At 37.2% G+C, this 24,999-nt stretch overlaps 1 protein-coding gene across 1 annotated transcript in view; it reads right to left on the bottom strand.

Moving 5' to 3' along the window:
* The window catches only part of SVEP1 (sushi, von Willebrand factor type A, EGF and pentraxin domain containing 1), a 182,160-nt gene that overhangs the window by 96,723 nt on the left and 60,438 nt on the right, over positions 1-24,999 (bottom strand). Inside the window, exons 4-8 of the mRNA XM_068553702.1 lie at positions 19,867-20,025; positions 18,858-19,037; positions 10,284-10,463; positions 4,221-4,418; positions 1,314-1,432 (exon numbers count right to left, since the gene is read on the bottom strand). Coding sequence (XP_068409803.1) covers positions 1,314-1,432; positions 4,221-4,418; positions 10,284-10,463; positions 18,858-19,037; positions 19,867-20,025 — 836 coding nt within the window. The remainder of the gene's footprint in view (positions 1-1,313; positions 1,433-4,220; positions 4,419-10,283; positions 10,464-18,857; positions 19,038-19,866; positions 20,026-24,999) is intronic.

Here is a 24,999-nt window from a genome sequence, read left to right as displayed (position 1 = left end):
TGCGCACAGCAACGAAGACCCAACGCAGCCAAAAATAAATAATTAAAAAAATAAATTTATTTTAAAAAATTGAGAAATACTTTGGAGGTCAAATCCATTGGTTTTTTCCATTGTATTTTTAAAAAATACTTCAACACACAGATGCTACATTTAGTCTAAATTCTCATGGATCCTGAAGTTATGTCCCTGCACTCTTCTTAGTATTTGATGACAATGACCAGGATGATGACGATAATGATGGTAATGCATGTTTTCATGGGCCTCTTAATAGAATGTGGAAACTACACACGAGGGAGCACTCAATGCACACATCAGCTACAGTACAGTAAGTACTATAATTTACATTTACACTTTTAAAATCAGATTTAAAAGTTACCTTGTCTTTGGTTACCTAAAGATAAATACCATATGATCTCGCTAATAAGTGGCAGGAAAAAAAAAAGGATCACAGATACAGAGAACAGTTTGGTGGTTGCCAGAAGAGGGGTATGGGGGTGCTCAAAATGGGTGAAGGTGGACAAAATGTACAAACTTCCACTTATAAAATAAATAAGTCCTGGAGATGTAATATACAGAGTGATGACTATATTTAATAATACACTTTTAAAAAGTTATCTTGATTTTTTAAAGTATATTGTGTTTATTCAACACAATTATCAGAACATACTGTGTGTGTTTGTTTGTGTGTCCTTGAATGGCACATGTCCTTGAATGACACAACTTACATACATATTTACATGCAGGTGTAAAAACTACATACTATTTAAGGGCATCTTCATGTATGTGAACAGTAAAAGTATAGATTTAAGAGGGTGTTAAATTCCTAATTCCTTTCCTAGCATCTGATGGATAATTATCTCAAGCTACTGAATATACAATACTAAAATACTGTGTTCTGAATAACGCTGGTTTTAAAAAAGCTGAGTAAGAAACACTGACGTTATCTTCTTCAGACTGGCCAATAGGCAATCATTTCAGGATCATATTTTAAAACATATGCTTAAAAATAGGAACTAAGATTGATTCCCCATCTTTCTTTTTCTTAAAAGATCTTCAGAGCCTAGGAAAGGGCAAAGAATTCTCAGCCAACGAATCCGCAGAATGAAGGGTTTCCGTTTTTAGATTTTCATCTGAAATTTCTAATGAAAAATTCAAGGCTGATCATTCTTCTATCGGATGGGGCATTAACATTTAGGAGTACAGCTAGAGAGAGCACTATCATTAGAGTATTAGTAAGTTTTCAACAGCACACGTATTTGCAGTGCATTTAGAATCCATCTGACAAAGGATGCAAGTATTTGCTCAAACCTTACCTTTTCCCCAGAGTTGTCTTTAGCTGTTGGGATTTGCCAAGTGATATTAGCAGAGTCTTGCTGTTCCTGAGTCTCAGCCTCTATGTCCGCAGGACAGGTGATGTGAGGAGCTTCCACGTCTGATTCAGAAAATACACAAATCAGTTAACACATCAATGTGTAATTCTAAGTCGTCTAAGAGAGAGGTAAAAAGATATTAATACTCTGTGACTCGCTTTTTACACCCCAATTCCTGACTGATATGGAATTTACAACTGCCTTCAGGATAATGTATCTCAGGATGACTTTCGAAGCCCTTCCTGAACTGGTACCTGCTCCCCTCTTTGCCTCCTCTCTGACAAATCCCCTACCAGAACTCAGTCTCCACATCGAATACCCTCAGTCCCACGAGAGCACCATGGTTCTTCTTATACCTGGGTCTTTGTCCATGTTCCTTTATTTGCCTGAATCAATGCTCTCTTCCCCCTTTACCCAGGTAACCCCTACTTGTCCTTTAATTCTCAGCTTAGATACAAGCTCCTCAGGAAGCTTCTCTGACCCCACTGGTCCATTTTAGGTGCTCACTCCAGAAGTTCCCATGGCCCTCTGTCCTTCCTAACCATAACTCGTTTTGCCATTTTGAAATTACATTTTCTCCCCCCAAAGAATTTAAGTTCTTTGAAAGCCAGGATATCTCTTGTCCCATTGTATTATATAGTTCCTGGCATATAACAGGAGTTTGATAAATATTTTTGGAATGAAATAAAGAGACAGAAAAAATGAATGTTGACTGTGGCAGGAAGGAAGTGCACTGGAAAACAATGCTGTCAAGTGGAATTAATTAGTGTGCTAAAATGTACTGGCAAAACAAACAACAAATTAAAGCCAGTGATATTTTTTGCAGTGTGAAACTCTGCAGTACAGATACTGAATTAGATGTGGTAACATTCCACATAGCCACATCAGTCACTGTAGAGCTAAGTTCTTATTACATGGTATAATAAATCCTCTTACGTTATGTTAAATTAGGTCTTCCGTGACTTGCAGCTGAATATATCCGAATTGATCTAACAAGATCACCTTCTTGTTTCTTTAAAATTTTATTCAATTTATATTTTCCTTTTCTCAGAGGGGCTAATACTTAGACGATTTTTCCCCACAAAGATGCATTAGCATATTAACTCTTAAAATCTAAAGCAGTATTTTATTTTTCCTTTACACTTGAATATTAGCTTGAATGGATTTGGAATTTAAAGTTTATATCTATTTTCCCTCTGTATTCTTAGAACACTGCTACATTTCCTTCTGGCATTTAGAGTTATAAATGAGAAGTGTAGTGTGAGTCTGATCCTTACTTCCTTTGTGAAATTTCTCTTTTCTCTCTGGAAACTTCAGATTTTCTCCTTAACTTTGGACCTTGGAAATTTCACCGGGAGTAGTGAAAGTATGCCTGCCCAACATTCAGAGGCTATTTTTTTTTTAATTGATTTATTTATTTTTGACTGAGTTGGGTCTTTGTTGCTGCGCGTGGGCTTTCTCTAGTTGTGGCAAGCGGGGGCTACTCTTCGTTGCGGTGCACGGACCTTTCATTGCGGTGGCCTCTCCTCTTGCGGAGCACAGGCTCTAGGCACGCAGGCTTCAGTATTGCAGTACGCGGGCTTCAGTAGTTGTGGAGCGCAGGCTCTAGAGCACAGGCTCAGTAGTTGTGGCACACTGGCCTAGCTGCTCCGCGGCATGTGGGATCCTCCTGGACCAGGGCTTGAACCCATGTCCCCTGCATTAGCAAGCGGACTCCCAACCCCTGAGCCACCAGGGAAGCCCCTATTTTTTTTTTTGACTCACATTACTCACTGTTTTCTTGAACATGGATCAATAAACTCTATTTCTCTGGTAATGGTACTTTATTTTTTATTGAAGTATAGCTGATTTACAATGTTGCGTTAGTTTCAGGTGTACAGCAAAGTGATTCAGTTATACATACATACATATATATACACATATATATGTATATATATTTTTCCATTATAGGTTATTACAAGATATTGAATATAGTTCCCTAAGCTACTCGGTAGGACCTTGTTGTTGGGGAGAAGGGACAGGTTAAGAGCTTGGGGTTAACAGGTATATACTACTTTATATAAAATAGATAAACAAGGTCTGAGGCTATCTTGATCAAAAAATTCAAGCCTTTCTGAAGCTCAGGGAAACTTTCTTCTACTGGTAGGAAATTCTTCTCCTCCATCCCTTATCCTCTCTCTGCTTCTGGAACTCTTTACTGGGGTTTCTCGATTTATCACGGGTATCTCTTAACTTCCATCTTTTGGGCTTGATCCATTGGGATATTCAAGTTCCTTGTTTATCAGTTCTCCATTCTGAAGGAATTCTCAGTTTGCTTCGTCAAATCACTAATATTGTTTTCAACAACATCCACTCCACTTTTTGGCCCTTCTCTTAGAGATATTTATATTTTTACTTCTAAGAACCCTTTCTTGCTCTCAATAGCTCCTTTTCATAGCAGTCGGCTCTTGTTGCTAGGAAGATGGCAATGTTCTCTTGTGAATGTACTGAGATGCAGGTTTCAAAGGGCTGATGACTTGCATTTTTAAAAAAAATTATTTTAATCTCACCTGCTTTATAGGAACCAGAAATTTCCCAAAGATCTTCAACTCCCAATGGAAAACTTAACCTGACTTCCAGCTCTAATATCATCCTTAGTTTTCTATTTCTTCTATTATTGCCTGGTATATTGAAAATGGATTTTGTGAGCCCATGATTTTGTAACAGACATCTTCATAGCATTTTTTAGGGTTACATCTATCCTTTTACCATAGATTTGCAGCAAAAGTTGCAAAGAGGGACAGTCCCACACTGCACCAATGTGTCATTATATAGAATTTGGTTTTTAACCCGACCATTGTATGGACCTACCTTCACAAGCAGCTGTCTGAACTTTGGCACTCCATTTTCCGGAGGTGGTACACCTCACTTCTTCTCTGCCTCCTGATAAAATGAATCCTTGGTGGCAACTTAGCTGACAAATCGTCCCAGGTTTGGCTGGATGCTTGCCACAGTTGGGGGGTGACACGATGACACCTTTGGGCTTCTGAAAGGTGGAGCAGTGGCGCTCTATTGTAGGAGAGCAAGAAAATGTTATTTGCGTTCCCACAAATTGCAAATGTCACAGATCCACTTTACTAGAGAAAAATACAATTGGTCTGCTGTGGGACTGACATAAGTCACTAAATGAGGTCTGTATGTGACACTAAACAAATGCTGTATTGTAAATAATGCTCAACCATATCTCTTTAGTTACCTCATGTTATTTTGCCGGTGCATCAAAATCTTGAAAGATTTCTAACTAGTACTTAAATCAATGCCGACTGTGACTTTTATCATTTGCTTAGAGCACCTTCATTCAGTTTGCAGAATATTACATTATGGCTACAAAGTATAAAATAGTGAATTAGAGTCTATCTTTCATGGAATAAGTGATAATTCAGCAATCAGTCTCCATTTTATGAATTTTTTTGTGCCATCTTTAAGCAAGCACATAATGAGAATAGTTTTTATACTCTCTCTAGAGTCACTGTGTCATAATTAGGGCCTTGACTCTTAATGATGTTATTTTCAGCACAGATGAAGAACAGCAGATGAATTAGGTAGAATTAGGTAGACTGGAGATAGAATGGAAAATCAGACTAGGACTTAATGCAGGGTGTGTGTCTGTGTGTGTGTCACACACACACACACAGGACCCCATATACACATTTGTTTGTTGTTGTAGTAGTGATTCTACTGGGAGCACTGCTGGTGTCTTTAGTCTGTATTTCCCATGTGATATGCCAGGCATTATTCTAAGTGCTTTACAAGGATAGACTCATTTAAACATATGCAGTAAGGGCTGTTGTTATTATTCCCACTTACAAACAAGAGTGCTGGAACATAATAGTAGCTCTCATAGTTAACTTTCCTGAGGCTACCCGATTGGTAAGTAGCAGAACCTGTGCGCTCCTAAAATATTCCACAACCATGCCTCCTCCCTGAAATGACTGCTTTCAAACCTCTCCGTCAGCAAAAGCAAATTTTCCTGAGAAATTGGTATGTTTCTTTATTTTTGCACAGTATGTACCACGTGGTTGCCCAGACTTCCTATTTTGCTTTGACCAAGAGGAAAATCAGAGCCAAATTTGCGGTTCAAATATAACAACTATATGGGACTCTAAATCGTTTATTTAGGTATGGTTGTTTATAAATTAAGAAAATTATTATTTTAGCTGTCATAACTGTTGAAGATTTTATTCCCTGTTAATATTCTCTTTCTTATTGTTTATGACCTTTTGAATGAATGTCTTTAGTTTTTATATAGTCTAATCTAATCTTTTCTAATCTAACGGAAAATCTTTTCCCATTGCTTTTATGCCTAATACATTCTAAGATGGGTTAATATTCACTTACATATATTAACTATACTCTCTTCTAGCTTTTAATGGTTTTATTTTTAATTTATATTTTTAAAACTATGAAGAATTTATGTCAGTGTCTGGTGTGTATTAAAGACATATGAAAATTTCATTTTGTTTTTCCCAAGGAGCTAGCCAATTTTCCTATATTATCAGTTGAATAAATCTTATCTTCTCAACTGAGCTATGATGCTTCCCTAATAATACGTGAAACTCGGAAGTTTTGGAATCTATCCAGTCCCATTGATCTGATGGCAATTCTTGCATACTCTTCATTTTTGCAGTTTTAGTATATATTTTAAAACCCAGTAGAGCTACTTTCTTTTACTACTCTTCATTACTCTTCCCTTTCAATCTTATTTCAGAGTTTTGCCTACACATTCTTCCAGATGAATCCTGGAGTCAATCCCCAACTCCAAAAAGGGGGCAAAAAAGAAAAACCCTTTTGGGCTATTGGATGATATTGCATTTTACGTATACATATATTTGGAGAGAACTTACATTTTGATAAAATTTTATAAAAACATTAAGGTGTTCTTTTGGCCTTTCAGTAATATTTTGTAGTTTGTGTAACACAGGTTCCACACATTTCTGTTTAAGGTTATTCTTATATATTTTATATTTTCTATAGATCTTTTGAATGTGACTTTTCCTCTATATATTCTGTTTATCATTTATATAGAAGAGTTGTTTATTTGATATTCTTATGACTTTAATGAACTCTCAGTCTTTTAGTAGGTTCATTCTTTTTTGGAGGTAGACACGTAGTTTACAAATGATCATTCTGAATCCTCTAAGCTCTAACCTTATGATTTATTACAAGAGCTAAAGCTTAGAGAACAATGCTAAATAATACGGATGATTCTGGAATCCTTTTCTTTTTCCAGATTTAGTTAAGACTGTCTACATTGTTTCCATAAGTGGATGCAGATTTAAGATGGACTTTTTTATTATGCCAGTAATCAATATGAGTTTCTTAGAGTTCTATTAAAAATGTGCTTTAAATGATAATAAAACACTTTTATCTTATACTGAGCAACCATATGAATTTTTCCTATTTTTTTATAATGAAGTAATTTATTATGTTGATAGAGTACCTAATTTTAAACCCTCCTTACATTCCTAGGATAAACCTCTACTCGTTTTGGCAGACCATTCTTTTGAATGTGGATTGCTAGTATATTTGCTGTCGTAGTTTTCTTTTTTTTTTTTTTCTCTTGGTAAAAGTTGTCAGGTTGGCAATAGAATAATAATAGTTTGATAGTATGAACTGATTAACTTTCCACTAATTGGGCCAAATTACATGGTATGAGAATTACTGCTTTTTAAAAGTTTGAAAGAGTTTCACTGATCCCTCAGTCATTTGGGGAGGAGTAATTAAACTCTGATAACACTTCCATTTCTTTGTAAATTACCCACAGGTAACTATATACTTGCTTTTCTACTTTTTTCCTTGATTCATTTAATAATTTTCATTTTCTTAGAAAATCATGCATAATAAATGTATTGTATGGTGTCTTATTATTCTTTTAAAAACCTCAGACCTCTGGGACTTCCCTGGTGGCACAGTGGTTAAGAATCTGCCTGCCAATGCAGGGGGCGCGGGTTCGAGCCCTGGTCCAGGAAGACCCCACATGCTGCGGAGCAGCTAAGCCCGTGCGCCACAATTATTGAGCCTGCGCTCTAGAGCCCGTGAGCCACAACCACCGAGCCCATGTGCCACAGCTACTGAAACCCACGTGCCTAGAGCTCGTGCTCCGCAACAAGAGAAGCCACAGCAATAAGAAGCCCGTGCACAGCAATGAAGAGTAGCCCCCTCTCGCCACAACTAGAGAAAGGCCGTGCGCAGCAACGAAGACCCAACGCAGCCAAAAATAATAAATATATTTAAAAAAAATAAAATAAAAACCTCAGACCTCATATATTCCTTTGTGATAGCTTCCTGGAAAAATTCTAGTTTTGCATTTTTCTTTCTTCTTTTTACAATTTATTTTATTACTTCATTCAAAGATTTTCCTCTTATCCACTCTACTGCATTCCATCTCCTTTTATAATTCATCTTCCTTTATTATTATTATTATGTACTTCTTTCAACTTCTCTTACAATCATTATTTTCCTAGCTTTTGAATTTAATGTTTAGTTATTTTCATTCTTCCTGTTTAATAATGAAAATATTTATACCTGTGAAATTTTATCAGTGTATAATTTAACACATATCTCATAACTTTGGTTCTAGAATTTTCTCAATTTCATTGTTTATTTTTTAATTGTATTTTTTAAAACGTCTTTGTTCATTTAATTCATTTCCTTTATCTCTCTTTGTATTGGAGTCTTCACATTTTTGTGTTTTGGTCTAGTTTCATATGTCAGAAAATGTTAAGGACATTGACTTTTTTTTTATGTGTTTCAAATAACTTTTTCTTGTTTGCATTTTAATAATGCAGAGAATTCATTTGAAGTACAGAAATTTACATCTTTATGTATTCAAATCTATTGTCCTTTTTATTTTTATGAAGTTCTTCTCCATTAAAATCCGTATTTTCTCCATATTATTTCTTACATTTCACTCCTTAATTTGCCTCATTTAATTAATTAGTTAAATTAACTTAGTGATTTTTAAAAATGAGGTGAGTCAAAACTGACTAATTTTTAGATAAGCTTCTTTCCCCCATTGATATCTAAAATTTCCCTTATTGAATATTATATTCTTCTACAAAAAATAATGTTTGTTTCTGAGCCATGTTTGCTTCCATTGTTCTGTGCATCCTTGTACCATTAATGTACCATTTTAATCACTGTGGGTTCATAATCTGTCTTATGATGGTGAGAATAAGTTCTCCCTCAGTGTACCTCATGTTCAAAATTTTCCTGTTTTGCAACTATTCTTCAATACGCTTTCCATTCATGTCTATCAATTTTTTAAGTGGAAAATTTCATAGTAATTATGGTTATTGTCAGAATTTGAGGGCTACGGTGAGTTGCTCCCCAATAAATTGTAAATAAGGATATAATTTCCTTTTGATGGTTATACTTCAAATCTACCAAGATTGACATATACTTTAAATCATTACAGAGATGTGCACAATAATTTTAAAGAGAATTCTTAAAGTTTGAAGAATTTTAAAATTTTAAGTTAAACTTAATAATTAAATTTAAATTCTTTAAAGAATAACTCCAGAGTAACCTTATTAAATGTATTACATTTTTAATAAAAGACTGGGTCCCTCACAAGAAAAGCTGCTCATCCATGGAGCCAGTGAAATAGATGATTCTCAGGAGTAACCATTAATATCTAGATACAAATTCTAACCTTGGGAGACAACGTTCCAACTAAAGGGATTTATTGAGATTTAATGTTCCACTGCCAAAGCAGCCTTTTTATGGTGGATAGATCCATCATCTTCATTTAATTCTGTGAACTATCTGGAGAAGCTAACTCCCTTTGTTTTGGTTTTATGCCAACTAAGTCTGTTTGTGGTTTGGGAATCCTTGTAGCTTCTGCCTCCAGGGAAATATAATGCCTGTCAGGCCTATGTCTTTCAGTAGTCATGACAAGTATCTCATTGTTAATAAACTTTACTTGTTTATTTTTATTATTAAATTATTATTTAAATATTTAATACCCCCCCCTATAAGTTTTCTGAGCCTGCACCATGAGGGTCAACTCTAGGACAGTTATTGAACCCCTCAGTAAAGCCCAATATCCTTTCTGGTGACACTCTCCCTTATTATCAGCCCTGGATCCAATACTAGATTATACTAGAATAAACCTGTACATCAATTTATAAAGAATAGAGATAGTTATAGTACCTAGTTTTCCCATCTAGGATTCTGGAATACCTCAATTTATTTCCTACATATAGTTCTTCTTCCTATTTTGGAAGTTGGTTATTTAATGACATACCTGTTAGCACTCCCAGGTATACTGTATCTGACACATAGTAAGGGTTCACTAATGGTAGTTATTATCAGTTCATCATCATCGTTATTACCATTGTTAATGTTTCAACAGTATAAGATGCAGCAAACTGGAAGAGTTACTGAGTTTATTCATTCTGGACCCAATTTCAGGCATGAGATGTCACAACTCTTAGTGAAGGACAAGGCAGAAAATCTTCTGATGAAAGAGAATTTTATGGCCCATCTTAACATTCGCTGGTTCATAATTTTGTCCTTTCATCAACAAGGTAAAGGTAAATTGTGTTTTAAAAACTGAGGGAATTGCACAGCATTTGCTGTTAAAAAATCCATCCAAATTTGCCCCAATTAAAACAAAAATCATTACCATTGGAAGCTGTAAACTTTAGGGATTCGGAAAACTGGATTGTGGTGAGAAGTCTTTTTACCAGTGGAGGGGAATAAAACCACATATTTGTTCATGTATCTACAGCGCCATATACCTATACATATGGAGGTGTATTTATATCCATAATGAGCTGGTCTTTAGTTCTAGGTCTTCACAGAAAACAGGAGAAACCAGAGAGCAAGAGAAATGACCCATCGAAGGCACCATGCCTTCTAAGAACTTACCCACACACCGGGGTTCTAGCCCATCCCACTGGGCGTTTACTTGGCAGGTAAGCCTAGCACTTCCTTCTAGTCTGTACCCTTCATCACAGGTGACCAAACACACTGTCCTATAGGACAGTTCCCCGGTAGAACAGCTGAGGCGGCCATGTTTGGGTTGGCGGAGACGAGGGCATGTTCTCACTATGTGAAATGAAAACAATTAGATCATATTCTACTCAATGAGGACAAAGATAATAATTATAAATTTAATAAGGCCCACACATTACAAACAGTGAATAACACACCATTATATTTGGAGCTAGTATGGGATAATTAAAAGCCTATGTTTCATCAAATGCAAGGCCTAAACCACATCACGGTGTCCCACCTCTGCCTATAGGTGAGAAACTTAAGCTGTTTAAGGAGTCTGGCCCTAAATGGACAGTGATGGCTGGAGATTGGGGATGGTTTACAAAGGGAGGTCCCTGCAGCCCTCAGCTGGGCCTTTGCTGTGATTCTCCAGGCTACGTTCGAACAAAAGGAAGGGGTCTTTTCCAGGACGGAGATCAGGTTCAATTCAGTTTTCAGACCTCATGGGCATATCCTGGGCTTTTTAATGATCCCAGACTCTTGACAGCTGCTCAGCCTCTGCAATCTTAAACTCCAGCATTCTACTCTAGCCACAATTCTGGTCCTTTTAGCTTTTTCACCCCTTTCTTCCCAGACGCTTCCTGCAAATCCTAGCTCATGATGATAATATTGACTTATGCATTATCATAGTTTTGTTTGTTTTTGCTTCTGTGGCAGAGACTGCTAGTTGCCCACCCAATAACCACTCCTCCCAGTTTTACTCAGCATAGTAACATGCACAGCTAGAAGATAACAATTCTCCACCTCCATCACAACAAATGAGAGCCAGTGACATATACGCTAAGGTTGTATGGGACTTCCGGAAAAGCTTTTGAGTGGGGACTGTCTTAGTTGAGAGAGTACTTTTTTGCCTTCCCCTCTTCCTCCTTCTTTGTCCTGAAATACAGACATGAAGGATAGGGCCCCAGCATATTACAGGGTAAGTCTCATGCACTAAGATGGTAGAGCAAAAAAATAAAAGAAGCCTCGGTCTCTGATGACAATGAGCTATCACAGCAGCTTTGGATTACCTACTTCTGTCCCTTCAGGTGAGAGAAAAACAAACCCTTAATTGGCTTATGACCTAGTTATTTGGGTCACTGATACCAGTAGGTATATGCAAACCCTAATTCCCTCTGCCCAGCATCCATTCATTTTCGCTTTGTTAATTTTCCAGGGGAATCTCTTTCACCTCTTTCAGCTCATGGGATTTGTGTGTGCTCCAACCTTGCTCAGGGGTAGAGCGTGTAAGCCCGGATCACATTCCCCTGGTCTGAGAAGTGACCAGGTTACAACTGGTGATATACTTCCTTTCTCTATTGACTTTGAAACCACCATGAAAAAGGAGCTAGAAGAGTATTTACTAAGCTCTGGAGGCTGGAAAGGGCCCTGTGCCTCAGCCAGCCTCAGCGCCACCAGCAGCAGAAGTGCCATGGGTTGTCCAGAGAACTGAGAATCTACAAGAAGGTACTCGGACTGCTCCTGCAGGCTCCCAAATGACATCTGTGCTCTGAGTTCCAGCAAGAGTCTACCACCACCTAGCCCACCCAAATCCCATAAAGTGCCTTAGAGTACAGCTCAGTCAATTCCATCAGGCCCTATATTCTTGTTCATGACAATCACTTCATCTACCAGGGTCATCCCCACACAGTTCTGATCTAAATCTAACTCACAAACTCATGCACCTGCCCTCTGGAATACATGATCAGTCCTCAATAAATCCCGTCCTATCCTAAACTTCTCTTATGAACTTTTCCTTACTTTCTCATCCTAGTAAAAAATCTTATTGTCTCTTATAGACAGGACCTGCTCCTTATTGCCTTCCCAGATCATTCTCTTTCTTCTTCCTAAACACCTCCAGCTCCCTGGAGGGAGGAAAAACGTCCCTTCCCCCTCCCCCACCCCGCTCCCCAGTTGCCTGCTGACCTTTTGGCCACTTCTCATTCTTTAATGATTTTATATTTCTCTCTCTCTCTCTCTCTTTCTCTCTCTGGCACGCACGCACACACACACCCACACACCCACACACACACACACACACAAGCTGGTGATTTCATGATCTATGTAGATGATCATTCCAATACCCTAGAGTCATATTCCTCACCTCTTCTTCACCAATAACCACATCCTTCACCTTATTTCAGCCTCCCCTCCACTGCCTTATCCTCTAGACCTTGCCAGCACCAATCGAAGCACCCTCCTCTGACAACGACCTCCTATATTCCTAGATTATTCCATCAAGAGCTTCAACTCCATCAAATTCTATACCCTACTGGAGCCTCCAATCTATTATGTGTTCTTCTTTAGGTAAAATTATCTCTAAAGAGTTTATGCTCTTTCTACACTTCTTTTTCTCCAGTTCTAGCTTAGACCCACTCCAAACAGGATTTCAAATCAGGAGAAGGAGGAAGGACAGTAAAGGAGGAAAGAAAGGGGGAGAATAAGGAGAGGGGAGAAGAAAGGGAAGAGAAGGGGAGGAGAAAGGCAGGAGATAGAGAGGAAGAGGAGGGGAGGGGGAGACATGGAAGAGGATGGGGAAAGGAGAGTGCAGGGAAGGGAAGGGAAGGGAGAGGGAGAGGTGGGGGGCTGCACAGAACCATGGCCGTACACCCTTTCAGTCAGATGGGATGTACATCCTGGTCATAAACAGAGATACGGAGAGCACAAGAGAGTGGATTCTTGTTGAATATGCCAACAGATGGGCGCGGATACTCAATTTAATAGTTTACAGATATAATCCAATAAGCATCGGGCATTGTACAAAAAGCAAAAACAACCCCTGCCAAAGAACAAATCTCACTTTTCTCTCAGATAACACTCCTGCAACACTAAAGGCCACAAGACAACAGAGCAATCTCTAAATATTTTTGAACAAAATCATTTGGGACCCAAGAACTTTGTTGAGACTCTGGGTAAGATGTCTTTTTCCTTCTTTTATGCATTTGCCAATTTTTCATATGAAGCATGCAGGTTACTTATGATGAAAGCTTAACTTTAAAATAATAGGAGAGGAAGTTGGGGTAAAATATTCAGTGCATATTCAACTGAAGTCGCGGTTTCACAGAATCTACTCTGAAGGAACCCATTCAAATTATATTAGTTGGCAGAACATAAATATTGGGTGCATGAAATATTCATTTAGGATTGATTACTCCTTAGAGAAAACTCAAGAATTAGATTAGAAGTTAAACCATAAGCCCTCGCCTTTCAATCACTGGGATACTTTGGACCAAAGTCAACTATCAGTGACAAATGAGTAGAATTATTTTGCCTTCCATGTTTTGATTTTTATTGAGTGTGTCCCCCATGTAAGTAGAATCTTTACTGAGTGTATCCATCAAGGGTGTAGAAATATTTTGCCTCCCATATTTTGACTTTTCTTGAGGGCACTCATCAGGCGTAGCACAATGCCAAGAGCCAGGTAGGATTAAAAGTGAATGAGACAAATTACTATGATCAAGATATAGAAAATCTAGAAAACCATATTAAACAACCGCTTTTGATCCAATAAACTGCTGAAATGACTCCAGCTTTCCAACTTCAGATGAAATGAACTTGCAGCATCTCTCAAGGGAACTGATAGTAAATTAGAGCTGGTGTTTCATACACATGTAAATTACATTGCTTCTCAAGTGTTGGTTTTAATAAACTTTCATTGCTCCTCAGGGAAAACAAAGCATATGTAATAATTCCTATTTAGTTCTTAAACATTTTATACTCCTTTTCAACCAAGAATGACCATTTTTATCATTTTTGATAGGAACATGCTTATTTATGAGTTTCAACTTCAAAAATATTTTTATTTCAATAAGCTGAACAATTCTGCAATAAACGTTTGACTGACATTCATGTTAAAGCAATCCTTAAATATTTATTTAGTCTTTTTAGAAAACAGCAATTTAGTCTTTCAAGAGAAGGGTCTACTAGGTAGCAGACAATGTGAGAACTTGATCTGGTTCTCAATGGAAAGACTCAGATTTTTTTCTCAGATTTACACTTCCTGTCACTCTCCCAATGTTGACAGCTTCTATACTGAAAATAAAATAAATCTGATGTTAAATGTAGGGTTCTCACTGTTGCCTGAACGTTTTTCTCAGGAAAAATACTATCACAAAATTTACTTTACTTTCATGTTGTGGTTTAGCTAGTTATCATTGAGAAACCACAAAGGAATCCTTACTAGTTTAGAAAGGAATGTGTAATTCAGATAAAATTCAGAGTGTAAGTGTTTTAATGAAGAATGTATAGGAGGAATAAGAATCAAGCCTATTAGTTATTATTTAACACTACAAAACATTTAGGATGTAACATGGAATTTGTAAAAGGTTTTATATTTTACACTGGTCTTTCATTTCTGCCTCACTTTTAGAAAGATTTTCAAGAAAAAAATAAACTTATCCTCTGTCTTTATAATTAGATTTAAATTAGATCTGTAAAATGCTACTTTCTCCTTACTACCCTTCCTGAAACAGAAATGAATTCCCACATAACTGCCATATTTCACCGAATCCCAGACGCCCCAATTGTAAGGCACAACATTATTTTATAAGCTGCTAATAAAGAAACAATAATGTCTGTGAAAGGATTTAACGCCACGGTTGTTGAGGTACATCTCAGTTTTAGGATGTTAAGATGTGGGGAAAAAGTGTTTTTGAATTAAGGAATTATGGTATATGTTTCATAGAACAATACCTCAAGTACAGGCAGACCTCAGAGATATTGCAGGCTCGGTTCCAGACCACCAAATACAGTGACTATTGCAGTAAAGCAAGTCCCACGATTTTTTTGGTTTCCCAGTGCATATAAAAGTTATGTTTACACTATACTGCAGTCTATTAAGTGTGCAAATTAGAATTATTCTAAAAACCAATATACATCCATTACTTAAAAATAGTTTATTGCTGAAAAATGCTAACCATCATCTGACAACGTGGGGTTGCTATCAATACAAACCTTCAATTTGTAAAAACTGCAACGTCAGCAAAGCAAAATAAAGCAAAGCTCAGTAAAACGAAGTATGCCTGTAACCAAAACCATTCATGAGGAGCCAGAGGAAGAGCCTGACTTAGTACCTTCATTCAGGACAACTTTGTTCACTGGTAAGTTAGGGAGTAGTTTTTTGGAGGTGAAATTCAAGGGAGCTTAGAAAAGTTCACATCCTGGAGCATTGCTCTTATTTTGATTAAAGTTATTTTACTTATATGGGGACATCAATGCAAATTGCGTAAAAGACAACAAGCCTGCTTTTTAAAAATGGGACTGCATAATGGGAAGTGACACAAGCAGACTGTCAGTGTATCTATTTGTCAATGTACTTATCCATATCATTTACCAGAAGTATAACCAAGGATTAGCTGGGGTAGGGGAAGATACATTCTGTGCTCATAATGAGCTCACAGACTAGCAGAGGTGATCGACAAGTTAATTAATTAAAGTAAGTACAGTGGTTTGTATTGTAACAAGTTGGTTAAGCTGGGAAACACTGTCAGAATCCCCTTATTGTGGGCCAGTTTAGGGTTGATCAAAAGAAGAACCTGCACTTGATTTTGGAAGGCGGAAGAGAGGCAGTGATCACTGCAGGCAGAATCAGTGATGGACAAATGCAGACATGCACAGTAGGTTCCAGCTTGTCTTTGGTCACCTCCACTCCACATCCCAATTGCTGACCCTGTTTGACCCAAAGTGGCCCCAAGCTCACTGCTGGGTTCTTGGCCGTAGAGCGTCAGGGCATTGTTACACAGAGATAAAGCTTCTCTTAGACTTCCCAACACACTTCTCCCTTGTGGTTCCACTTCAGCAGCTGGGTGGGCTTGCATTCTCAGACTGAACTGGTAGTAACTCCTCCGATGCTCCAATTTCTCTCCTGGACCTTCCACTTCCCAGCTCCTTCCAAAATCGTGTAAAGTCTGATTCTTAAAATAAGTTCCTTATCCCATAGCACAGATGGTGTATTTCCTGGGCTTCCCTGACTGACCCTGACACACAAAGCACAAGGGCTAGAATGAGGGCAGAACAGGGCACATACAGAGGTTAGGGGTCATCCCATCCCAGCTGAGAAGGTCAGCGACAGGGAGGGCTTATACACAGGGACCAAAGGAATGATTGGACAATCATGGCTGTTGAAACAACTTGCAAACGGATGGCTTCCTGAGAGGGCATGGCCATTTCTTAAGGCTCTAGTGTAGGATTCGAGGCTCAGGATGGAGATTGTAGAGGGTTAAAGAGGCAGGGGCCAGACCTTATCCTAAAGGGGTTGTCTGCCTGATTTTCTCACTCTTCTTTGGAAGGTCAGTAAGTGGAAAGTTAAAATGTCATGTTTTCTACCTTCCGCCATGAGGTATTTGGAAGAAGGAGTAGAGATTTTACAAAGAACTTAATAACTATGTAACTTTACAGGAATATTTCTAAGAGGTTCCCATGATCAACCTTTTCAGTAATAGGCTTTTTACCATTTGAGACTCTATGACTAAGAATGTCTTTGCTTTGCTTTCCCACATAAACAATAGCTTGCCGGAGTTTAGAAACCTAGGGTCTAATTCTTTTCTTTCAGAATTCAGGAAACATACTTTTATCTTCTAATATTTAGAATGGCTAATAACGGGCTCAAGGCGAGTCTGATTCCCTTTCCTTTATAGGTAATATTATTTCTAACTGTGAAACAGGCCCCATTTTCTAATTTTTCCAGGGCTTTCAGAAGTTTCAATAAGATTATTTCCAGACATGGATCTGTTTTCAATAATTTGTTTTCTGGCACTCAGTAAGTGATTTTAAGTTGACTATCAAAGATTTCAGTCATGTGTATTTTCCAGATTTCAGCTTGCGGTTATATTCTTTGATCTTCTATTAGCGCCTCTCCTCCACTCCATTCTCTCTCTGGATTCCTAATCTGTGAAGAGTCTATTTCCTGTGACTATTCTCGTGTCATTTTATTCTTTCATCTTTTTTCTAATCTTTCAAATGTTGCTCTACTTTCAGAAGGATTTCTTGTGTTGATTTTCTAACTTATTAATCTGGCTTTTGACTATGTCTGTTCGTTGTGTCAGCAACCTTTTTCTTCTCCCTAAAATATCTTTCTCCTCTCAGATTTCTCCCATTTCTTGGAATCCTAATCTTATTTTACCAATGTAATTGCCTTTGCATCTCAGTGATTCCATTTTTCCCCCCTCTTCTTTCAGGTCTCCTTTGTTCAATTTGCTGATTCCTTCTCTTTTTGTAAGTAGAGATAAGGGTCTGGACTGGGACCTGATTTAAGCAAATTCATATTCATAGATGAGTTCAGTATTGGTAGCCGACGAATACAAACAGTGAATGTCTCCTGGGGTTCACAAATGACCTTGAAGTTGTGAGTAGGTTGGCTTCCCTTATGGGTGTGGGAGCCAAGAGAAGACTAGAAGACAGAACTTCTTACCCTACTCCAGTGAGCTGGGTGATACAGGGTCTTGGAGCAGTCAAAGCCTCAGCAAATTGTATTGCCAAAGGATGCCTAGGGGATGTGTTGGGGGTAACGTTGCCAGATTTAGCATAAAAACAAACAAATGAGGATATCCAGTTAAATTTGAATTTCAGAAAAGCAACAAATAATTTTTTGTATAAGAAGGTCTCTAATCTTGTATGGGACTTACTTATATTGTAGTAAAAAGTTATTTGTTGTTTATCTAAAATTTGAATCTAAACGGGTGTCCTGTATTTCATCTGGCAACCCGAGGTGAGGGGGGGAATACTGTATTCAGAAGCTTCATGGGCAGGGATTCTCAAGTCCTTTGGCTTGTTCCCCTCTCTTCTTAGAGAGCCTTCTCTTTCAACCCAATTTGTGAAACCCCAGGTAGCTGGCCATGCAGTGGTCGTAAGAAGTAGGAAAGTAGGTCTTGGAGACGGCAAGAATGGAAGTGAATTAAGGTACTCTCAGTTTTGCTTGTTGTTTCTCTGTATCTGATGTGGGAGCCTCAGGTCCTACCTATGGTACTGCCCCCTTTTCTGTTGGCCTGATGAGGCTCTTTGGGATCTCACTTGAGTAAACTCCCACTTTCTATTGGCATTCTGTCTACTCATAGTGAAGGCTGGGGATGCATACATTGGCTAACTACTCTTGTCACAGGATACTGGTGTGGTCCTTGGAGTCCTACAATCAAAGTAGACATCAAAGCCGCACACTGACCATCCCCAAACTCTCCCTGGACCCTGTCTTGGCTGCTTGAAATCTGAGGTTTAAGGTAACCTGTCCATTTCTTTCCCAGGCAGGCCTTTCCTTTGCTTGTTCATCAAAGAAACACAAAGGGCATAGTTTATGATGATGTGGTCAACTGAACTTAGCAGTTCTGACTTCAAACCTCCTATAATTTTTTCTCTTTCTGTGGTCTATGGTCTATGAAATCAAAAGAAACAAAGAATCTACTAGTCCATTAGAGTTTAAGTTGAGGAGGTCGAGCAAGACAATCAATAAACAATGTGAATTGGCAGTCTGCATACCTCTGCAGGAGCTCTCAGAACCGGACCACGAACCATCGGGCAGACACAGGAAGATGCTGCTTCCCACGAGGTCGAACCCGGGGTGACATCGGACCCCACAGGCTGCATTGAAGTGGCTGTTGCAAGTGTTCTGGATAAAGTAACCATTTTCAGGAGGCTTCAGGGCAGGGCAGCGGACAACTAATATTTACAGGGATAAGAGTAAAAAGCAAAGTGAGTCTCTGTCCATAAAGCATCCTCCCCCCGCTTTTTCTTTTCTGGTCAAGAGGACATTGTATACACAGAGCTAAATTATCAACAGCATTCCCATTTACTGCATATGAATTCCTAGGTGCACATTTGGAAGAAGAACACTTCTGGCTCACGCTTATTAGGTATTTGCTTCCAGTTAAGTTTAAAAACAGACTAAATATTATGGTTTAAGCTTAGAAATTTTAAAATCTTGATATCTATGTGGATACGAAATTTTCTAGTTCTTGACCTTCATCTGTCATTAGCTATTTTCCTTCTCAGTTAGAGTAGCATAAAATAAAGAACAAATAAGTCCAGCAAAGCACGTCTGCCACAAATCCCAAGAGCCACAGCTTTGGCTAATTAAATATTTTTAATTTTTGATATGAATAATATCAAAGTACTTTACTTATAAAAATATTTTCTTTAAATGGACTTAAACATCACCAGAGCCCAAACTAGCTCATTTGTTATTCAAATTTGCTGTTAAATTTGTGACTTCTCTCTCTTAGATTCATTCTAGATCTTTTCCGATACTAAAGCTGTTTTCATAGTCACATTACTTGTGGAGTCTCAGATATCCTTTCTCTGGAGCAAGATATGGATATATTCAGTGATAAGGAATGCTAGATAATAAAAACAAAGAACTCCCCCCAAATAAGATTAGAGGAAGGAATATTAAAGACCATGCCCAATTAATTGGATGAAAACACCGGCAATACTTCCCTAAAAGAGATCAGCTTTTATATTTCCTATCTGCCAGTGGTGGGATCCTTACCTTTGCAGGTCTGGCCAGATGCCCGGTACCCCTCCTTGCAGACACAGTCTTCAGGGGAAGTACTTCCAGGTGGAGAAGTGTGATTTTCATCAGGACATGGAAGGCAAGTGCTGATTCCTCCTGGTGAACCTTCTGGTTTGTATGTCCCGGATGGGCAAGCTGTGGGTAAGTCAGGGAAGCCCATTTTATGTGGGGTACACCAATGGACAGTTAACAACATTTTGGAAACTGATTATGGGGGAAAATCCCAAACAATAGCTTTTCATAGAAATAATCGTATAATTCAAGCAAGGAGAGAAACCAAGATTTTTTTAAAAGAGTGATATAGTTGGCTATTTGCAGGTAATGAAGTGGCCTCTTTGATGTCCCACAATTAGTTACAATCACAACACATCATGGCATGATATTGCTGGGCTTATTTGTGGGAAAATTCAAAACAGCAATGTACGTAAAGGGACTAAAAGGAATCAATGATATTCAACGTGTAAAAAAATCTTGCTAAAGACAGTATACCCCATATTCCATCAACCCCCCCCCAACCTGTGCAGCTGCACCTCCCCCATTGTGTCCCCAACACTCACTCCCAGCAGAATAGAATAACTGTAGATATGCAAAAAGCACTGAGCCCCTTGTTTCGGTTCAAAGCACTGGACAAAGGGTGAGGAGAAAGTAAAGGGCTTGAGGGAAATGATCCTACTGATGGGAAATAAGCCTTTTGAAGAAAAAAGAATCACAGACCCTGCTTTTCCCAGGCTCAAGGAAAAAAAAAAAAAAAAAAAAAAGATGAAAAGCAGGACCTGATTGACCTTGTTTCTTATCTTCTCTCTGCACTGACAATGCGGCTTTGAATCTGTATTTACTCTCCCTGGAGTTACACATCTGTAAAGTAACTCACAATTAAGAATTCAATAACAGAGAAATTGTGGAATAAAGAGACTTGCAATGCTTAATAAAGCCAAATAAATGTAGTGTAGTCAAGTATGCATTAGATTATTTAAAAAAATAGTAGCAACCAAGTAATGTGCACTTATGTGGTGATATTTGATATAAATTATCTCCTTTAATCCTCACAGTATTAATAAGTAGTATTAATAATTACTAATATTTTTATTAATAAGTACATTACTTTTATTAGTATTGTGTCCATTTTAAAGAGAGAATGGAGGCTTAGAGTAGTTTGATGATTTGACTAAAGTTACTCAGTTAACAGGTGATAGCGCTAGGAGATTTTTTTAGCATTTAACATTGGTTTATTACATTTTTATGCTGAAATTCAAAATCACATTTATCTTGTTTGTAATTAGTAAGTCAAATATTTTTAAATGGTAGTACACTCCTTTCTTCTTCCTATTGTCATTTGTTTAAGGCCTGTTTCTAGGTAGACAAGCTCTGGCTTGTTTATCTTTTTTAAAGACTTTTTTTTAGGTTTACAACAAAATTGAGATGAAGATTAGAGCTGGAATTTTAAAGCAGATATTTACATAGCATTCACTATGTCCCAGGGACTGTTCTACATATTTTATAAATATTATCTGTTTATCCATTTAAGAACCTATGAAGTAACAAATATTATTAATCTCATTTTACAGATGAGAAAACTAAGGCACTAAGAGGTTAACTAACTTGCCAAAGTTACACAGTAAGTGACAAAGCTGGGGTCTGAACCAAGAGAATTGGGATCCAGAGGCCATGTTCTTTACCACTACAGGTTCTATGTCTCAAACCCAGGTCTCCTGGATGCAAAAGTCCTTGTTTTAACAACTAAAATATGCTAAAAACAGAAGAAATCATTATTGAGAGAGAAGACTCGTAATATAATGTAATTTTTAGAAAAAAATCATGCTTCTAACATTCTTGATTATATTTAAAAACAGAAGAGAACATTTTCCCATGTATATAGTAGAAAATTCCAGAATTGATAAAGCTGTAGCTATTTAAGAATGAGAGAAACATTTGTAGGAAAGTTATAATGATGTGTGACTTATGAAAAATACTTCAGCAGAAAAAAAGGGAACATTACTTCAAAGCACCATAGCATTAAATATTGAATTATTATTGAATTATTCATATTTCTGAATATTCCTTTTTTATAAAAAGTTCCATAAATATTGGCACAGATCTTCAAGAAGATGCAAGACAACACTGTATCCTTTGAACAGAAGGCAGCAGCTATAGGAGAAAATGATTAAGATAAACACACAAACGGAAAAGAAAACATAAACTGTAACAGCAAGATTAAAGCTGTTGTTGGAGGCAGTAAAAAGAAGCCAGAAAATTCCAGAACAACACAAGTAAAAGCTGTGATATTAATGCAAGAAAATATTCCTTACTTGAAGTTTCAGGGCAATAAAAACTCATCAAGTTCCCAGCAAAATAAATAAAAAGTGATTAACACCCAAAACAAAGGAAAAGTATGACAAGTGTCTAGGAAAGAAAAACAGAATAAATGGGAAAATCAAATTGACATTTCATTTCTCCTGTGCAGAAACAAACGCCATGAAAAAAGAATGAAATAAGACACACAGCTATGTGGAAAAAATATTATGAACCCAAAACTCTATATCTGGGCAAGCTACTGGTAAATATGAGGGAAGAGAAAGACATTTGAGAATGTGCATGACTTCTGGAAATCAAGATGTATTTCACTGATTGAAAAGAAATCAACATAAAGAACTCAAGTATGAGGAAAAAAACTGGTATTCAGTAAATTGCTTGAGATTAAGAAAGTAGTGGAACATACCATATATTGCTAAATATCTTGCTAAAATAATTGTAAAAATTATTAAATAGCAAATAAAGCCCCTCCTTAAAAAGAAAGACATCCCAGGTGAAGGCTCCAGCCAGGGTGATTCCTTACAGGCTGAACTGGCAGTAAAAAACAAACTTATCTTAGATGTAGTTTTTATTTTTATTAAAGTAATAAATGCACATGGTTAAAAGAGAAAAAAAAAAAAGAAGAAAGACATGATCTAAGGGAAAAATATAATAATCTTTACATATTATAAAGAAAAAACGTTTAAAGTCTGAGTGAAATGGGGGATGGTTGGGAAGAGGAAAAGATAAAGCTCTCATTTCCTTTCATACATATCAATATGAAAAAACTGAAAGAAAAACATAGGTTCAAATTTGTACACAAAAAATTCACATAACTATGAATAGAAAAAGAATGCATAACCTCCAAGTCAGTGGAAGAGAAAAAAACCCAAATAACAAAGGTAGAAAAACATAGCTACTAAACAACCAATGGATCACTGAAGAAATCCAAGAGGAAATCAAAAAATACCTAGAGACAAATGAAAACAAAATCACAATGATCCAAAACCTATGGGATGCAGCAAAAGCAGTTCAAAGAGGCAAGTCCATAGCAATACAATCTTACCTCAGGAAACAAGAAAAATCACAAATAAACAACCTAACCTTACACCTAAAGCAACTAGAGAAAGAAGAACAAACAAAACCCAAAGTTAGCAGAAGGAAAGAAATAATAAAGATGAGATCAGAAACAAATGAAATAGAAATGAAGGAACCAATAGCAAAGATCAATAAAACTAAAAGCTGGTTCTTTGAGAAGATAAACAAAATTGATAAACCTTTAGCAAGACTCATCAAGAAAAAAAAAAAGGAGAGGGCTCAAATCAATAAAATTAGGAATGAAAAAGGAGAAGTTACAATGGACAACACAGAAATACAAAGGATCATAAGAGACTACTACAAGCAACTGTATGCCAATAAAATGGACAACTTAGAAGAAATGGACAAATTCTTAGAAATGTACAATCTCCCAAGACTGAACCAGGAAGCAACAGAAAATATGAATAGACCAACCACAAGTACTGAAATTGAAACCGTGATTAAGAAACTCCCAACAAGCAAAAGTCTAGGACCAGCTGGCTTCACAGGTGAATTCTATCAAACATTTAGAGAAGAGTTAACACCTATCCTTCCGAAACTATTCCAAAAAACTGCAGAGGAAGGAACACTCCTGAACTCATTCTATGAGGCCACCATCACCCTGATACCAAAACTAGACAAAGATACCACAAAAAAGAAAATTATAGGCCAATATCACTGATGAATGTAGATGCCAAAATCCTCAATGAAATACCAGCAATCCAAATCCAACAATACATTAAAAGGATCATACACCATGAGCGAGTGGGATTTATCCCAGGGATGCAAGGATTTTTCAATATCCGCAAATCAAACAATGTGCTATACCACATCAACAAATTGAAAAATAAAAACCGTATGATCATCTCAACAGACGCAGAAAAAGCTTTTGACAAAATTCAACAGCAATTTATGATAAAAACTCTCCAGAAAATGGGCACAGAGGGAACATACCTCAACATAATAAAGGCCATATATGACAAACCTACAGCTAACATCATACTCAGTGGTGAAAAGCTGAAAGCATTTCCTCTAAGATCAGGAACAAGACAAGGATGTCCACTCTCACCACTTTTATTCAACATAGTTTTGGAAGCCCTAGGCATGGCAATCAGAGAAGAAAAAGAAATAAAAGGAATCCAAATTGGAAAAGAAGACATAAAACTGTCACTGTTTGCAGACGACATGATACTATACATAGAAAATCCTAAAAGTGCTACCAGAAAATTACTAGAGCTCATCAATGAATTTGGTAAAGTTGCAGGATACAAAATTAATATACAGAAATCTGTTGCACTTCTATACACTAACAACAAAAGATCAGAAAGAGAAATTTTTTAAAAAATCCTATTTACCATTGCATCAAAAACAATAAAATACCTAGGATAAACCTACCTAAGGAGATAAAAGACTTATACTCTGAAAACTATACGATGCTGATGAAAGAAACTGAAGATGACACAAACAGATGGAAACATATACCGTGTTCTTGGATTGGAAGAATCAATATTGTTAAAATGACTATACTACCCAAGGCAATCTACAGATTCAATGCAATCCCTATCAAATTACCAATGGCGTTTTTCACAGAACTAGATCCAAAAATCTTAAAATTTGTATAGAGACACAAAAGACCCCAAATAGCCAAAGCAATCTTGACAAAGAAAAACAGAGCTGGAGGAATCAGGCTCCCTGACTTCAGATTATACTACAAAGCCACAGTCATCAAAACAGCATGGTACT

The sequence above is a fragment of the Eschrichtius robustus genome, chromosome 10, assembly GCF_028021215.1.
Source record: "Eschrichtius robustus isolate mEscRob2 chromosome 10, mEscRob2.pri, whole genome shotgun sequence".
NCBI classification, from domain to species: domain Eukaryota; kingdom Metazoa; phylum Chordata; class Mammalia; order Artiodactyla; family Eschrichtiidae; genus Eschrichtius; species Eschrichtius robustus.
This window is presented reverse-complemented; position numbering and strand designations above follow the sequence as displayed.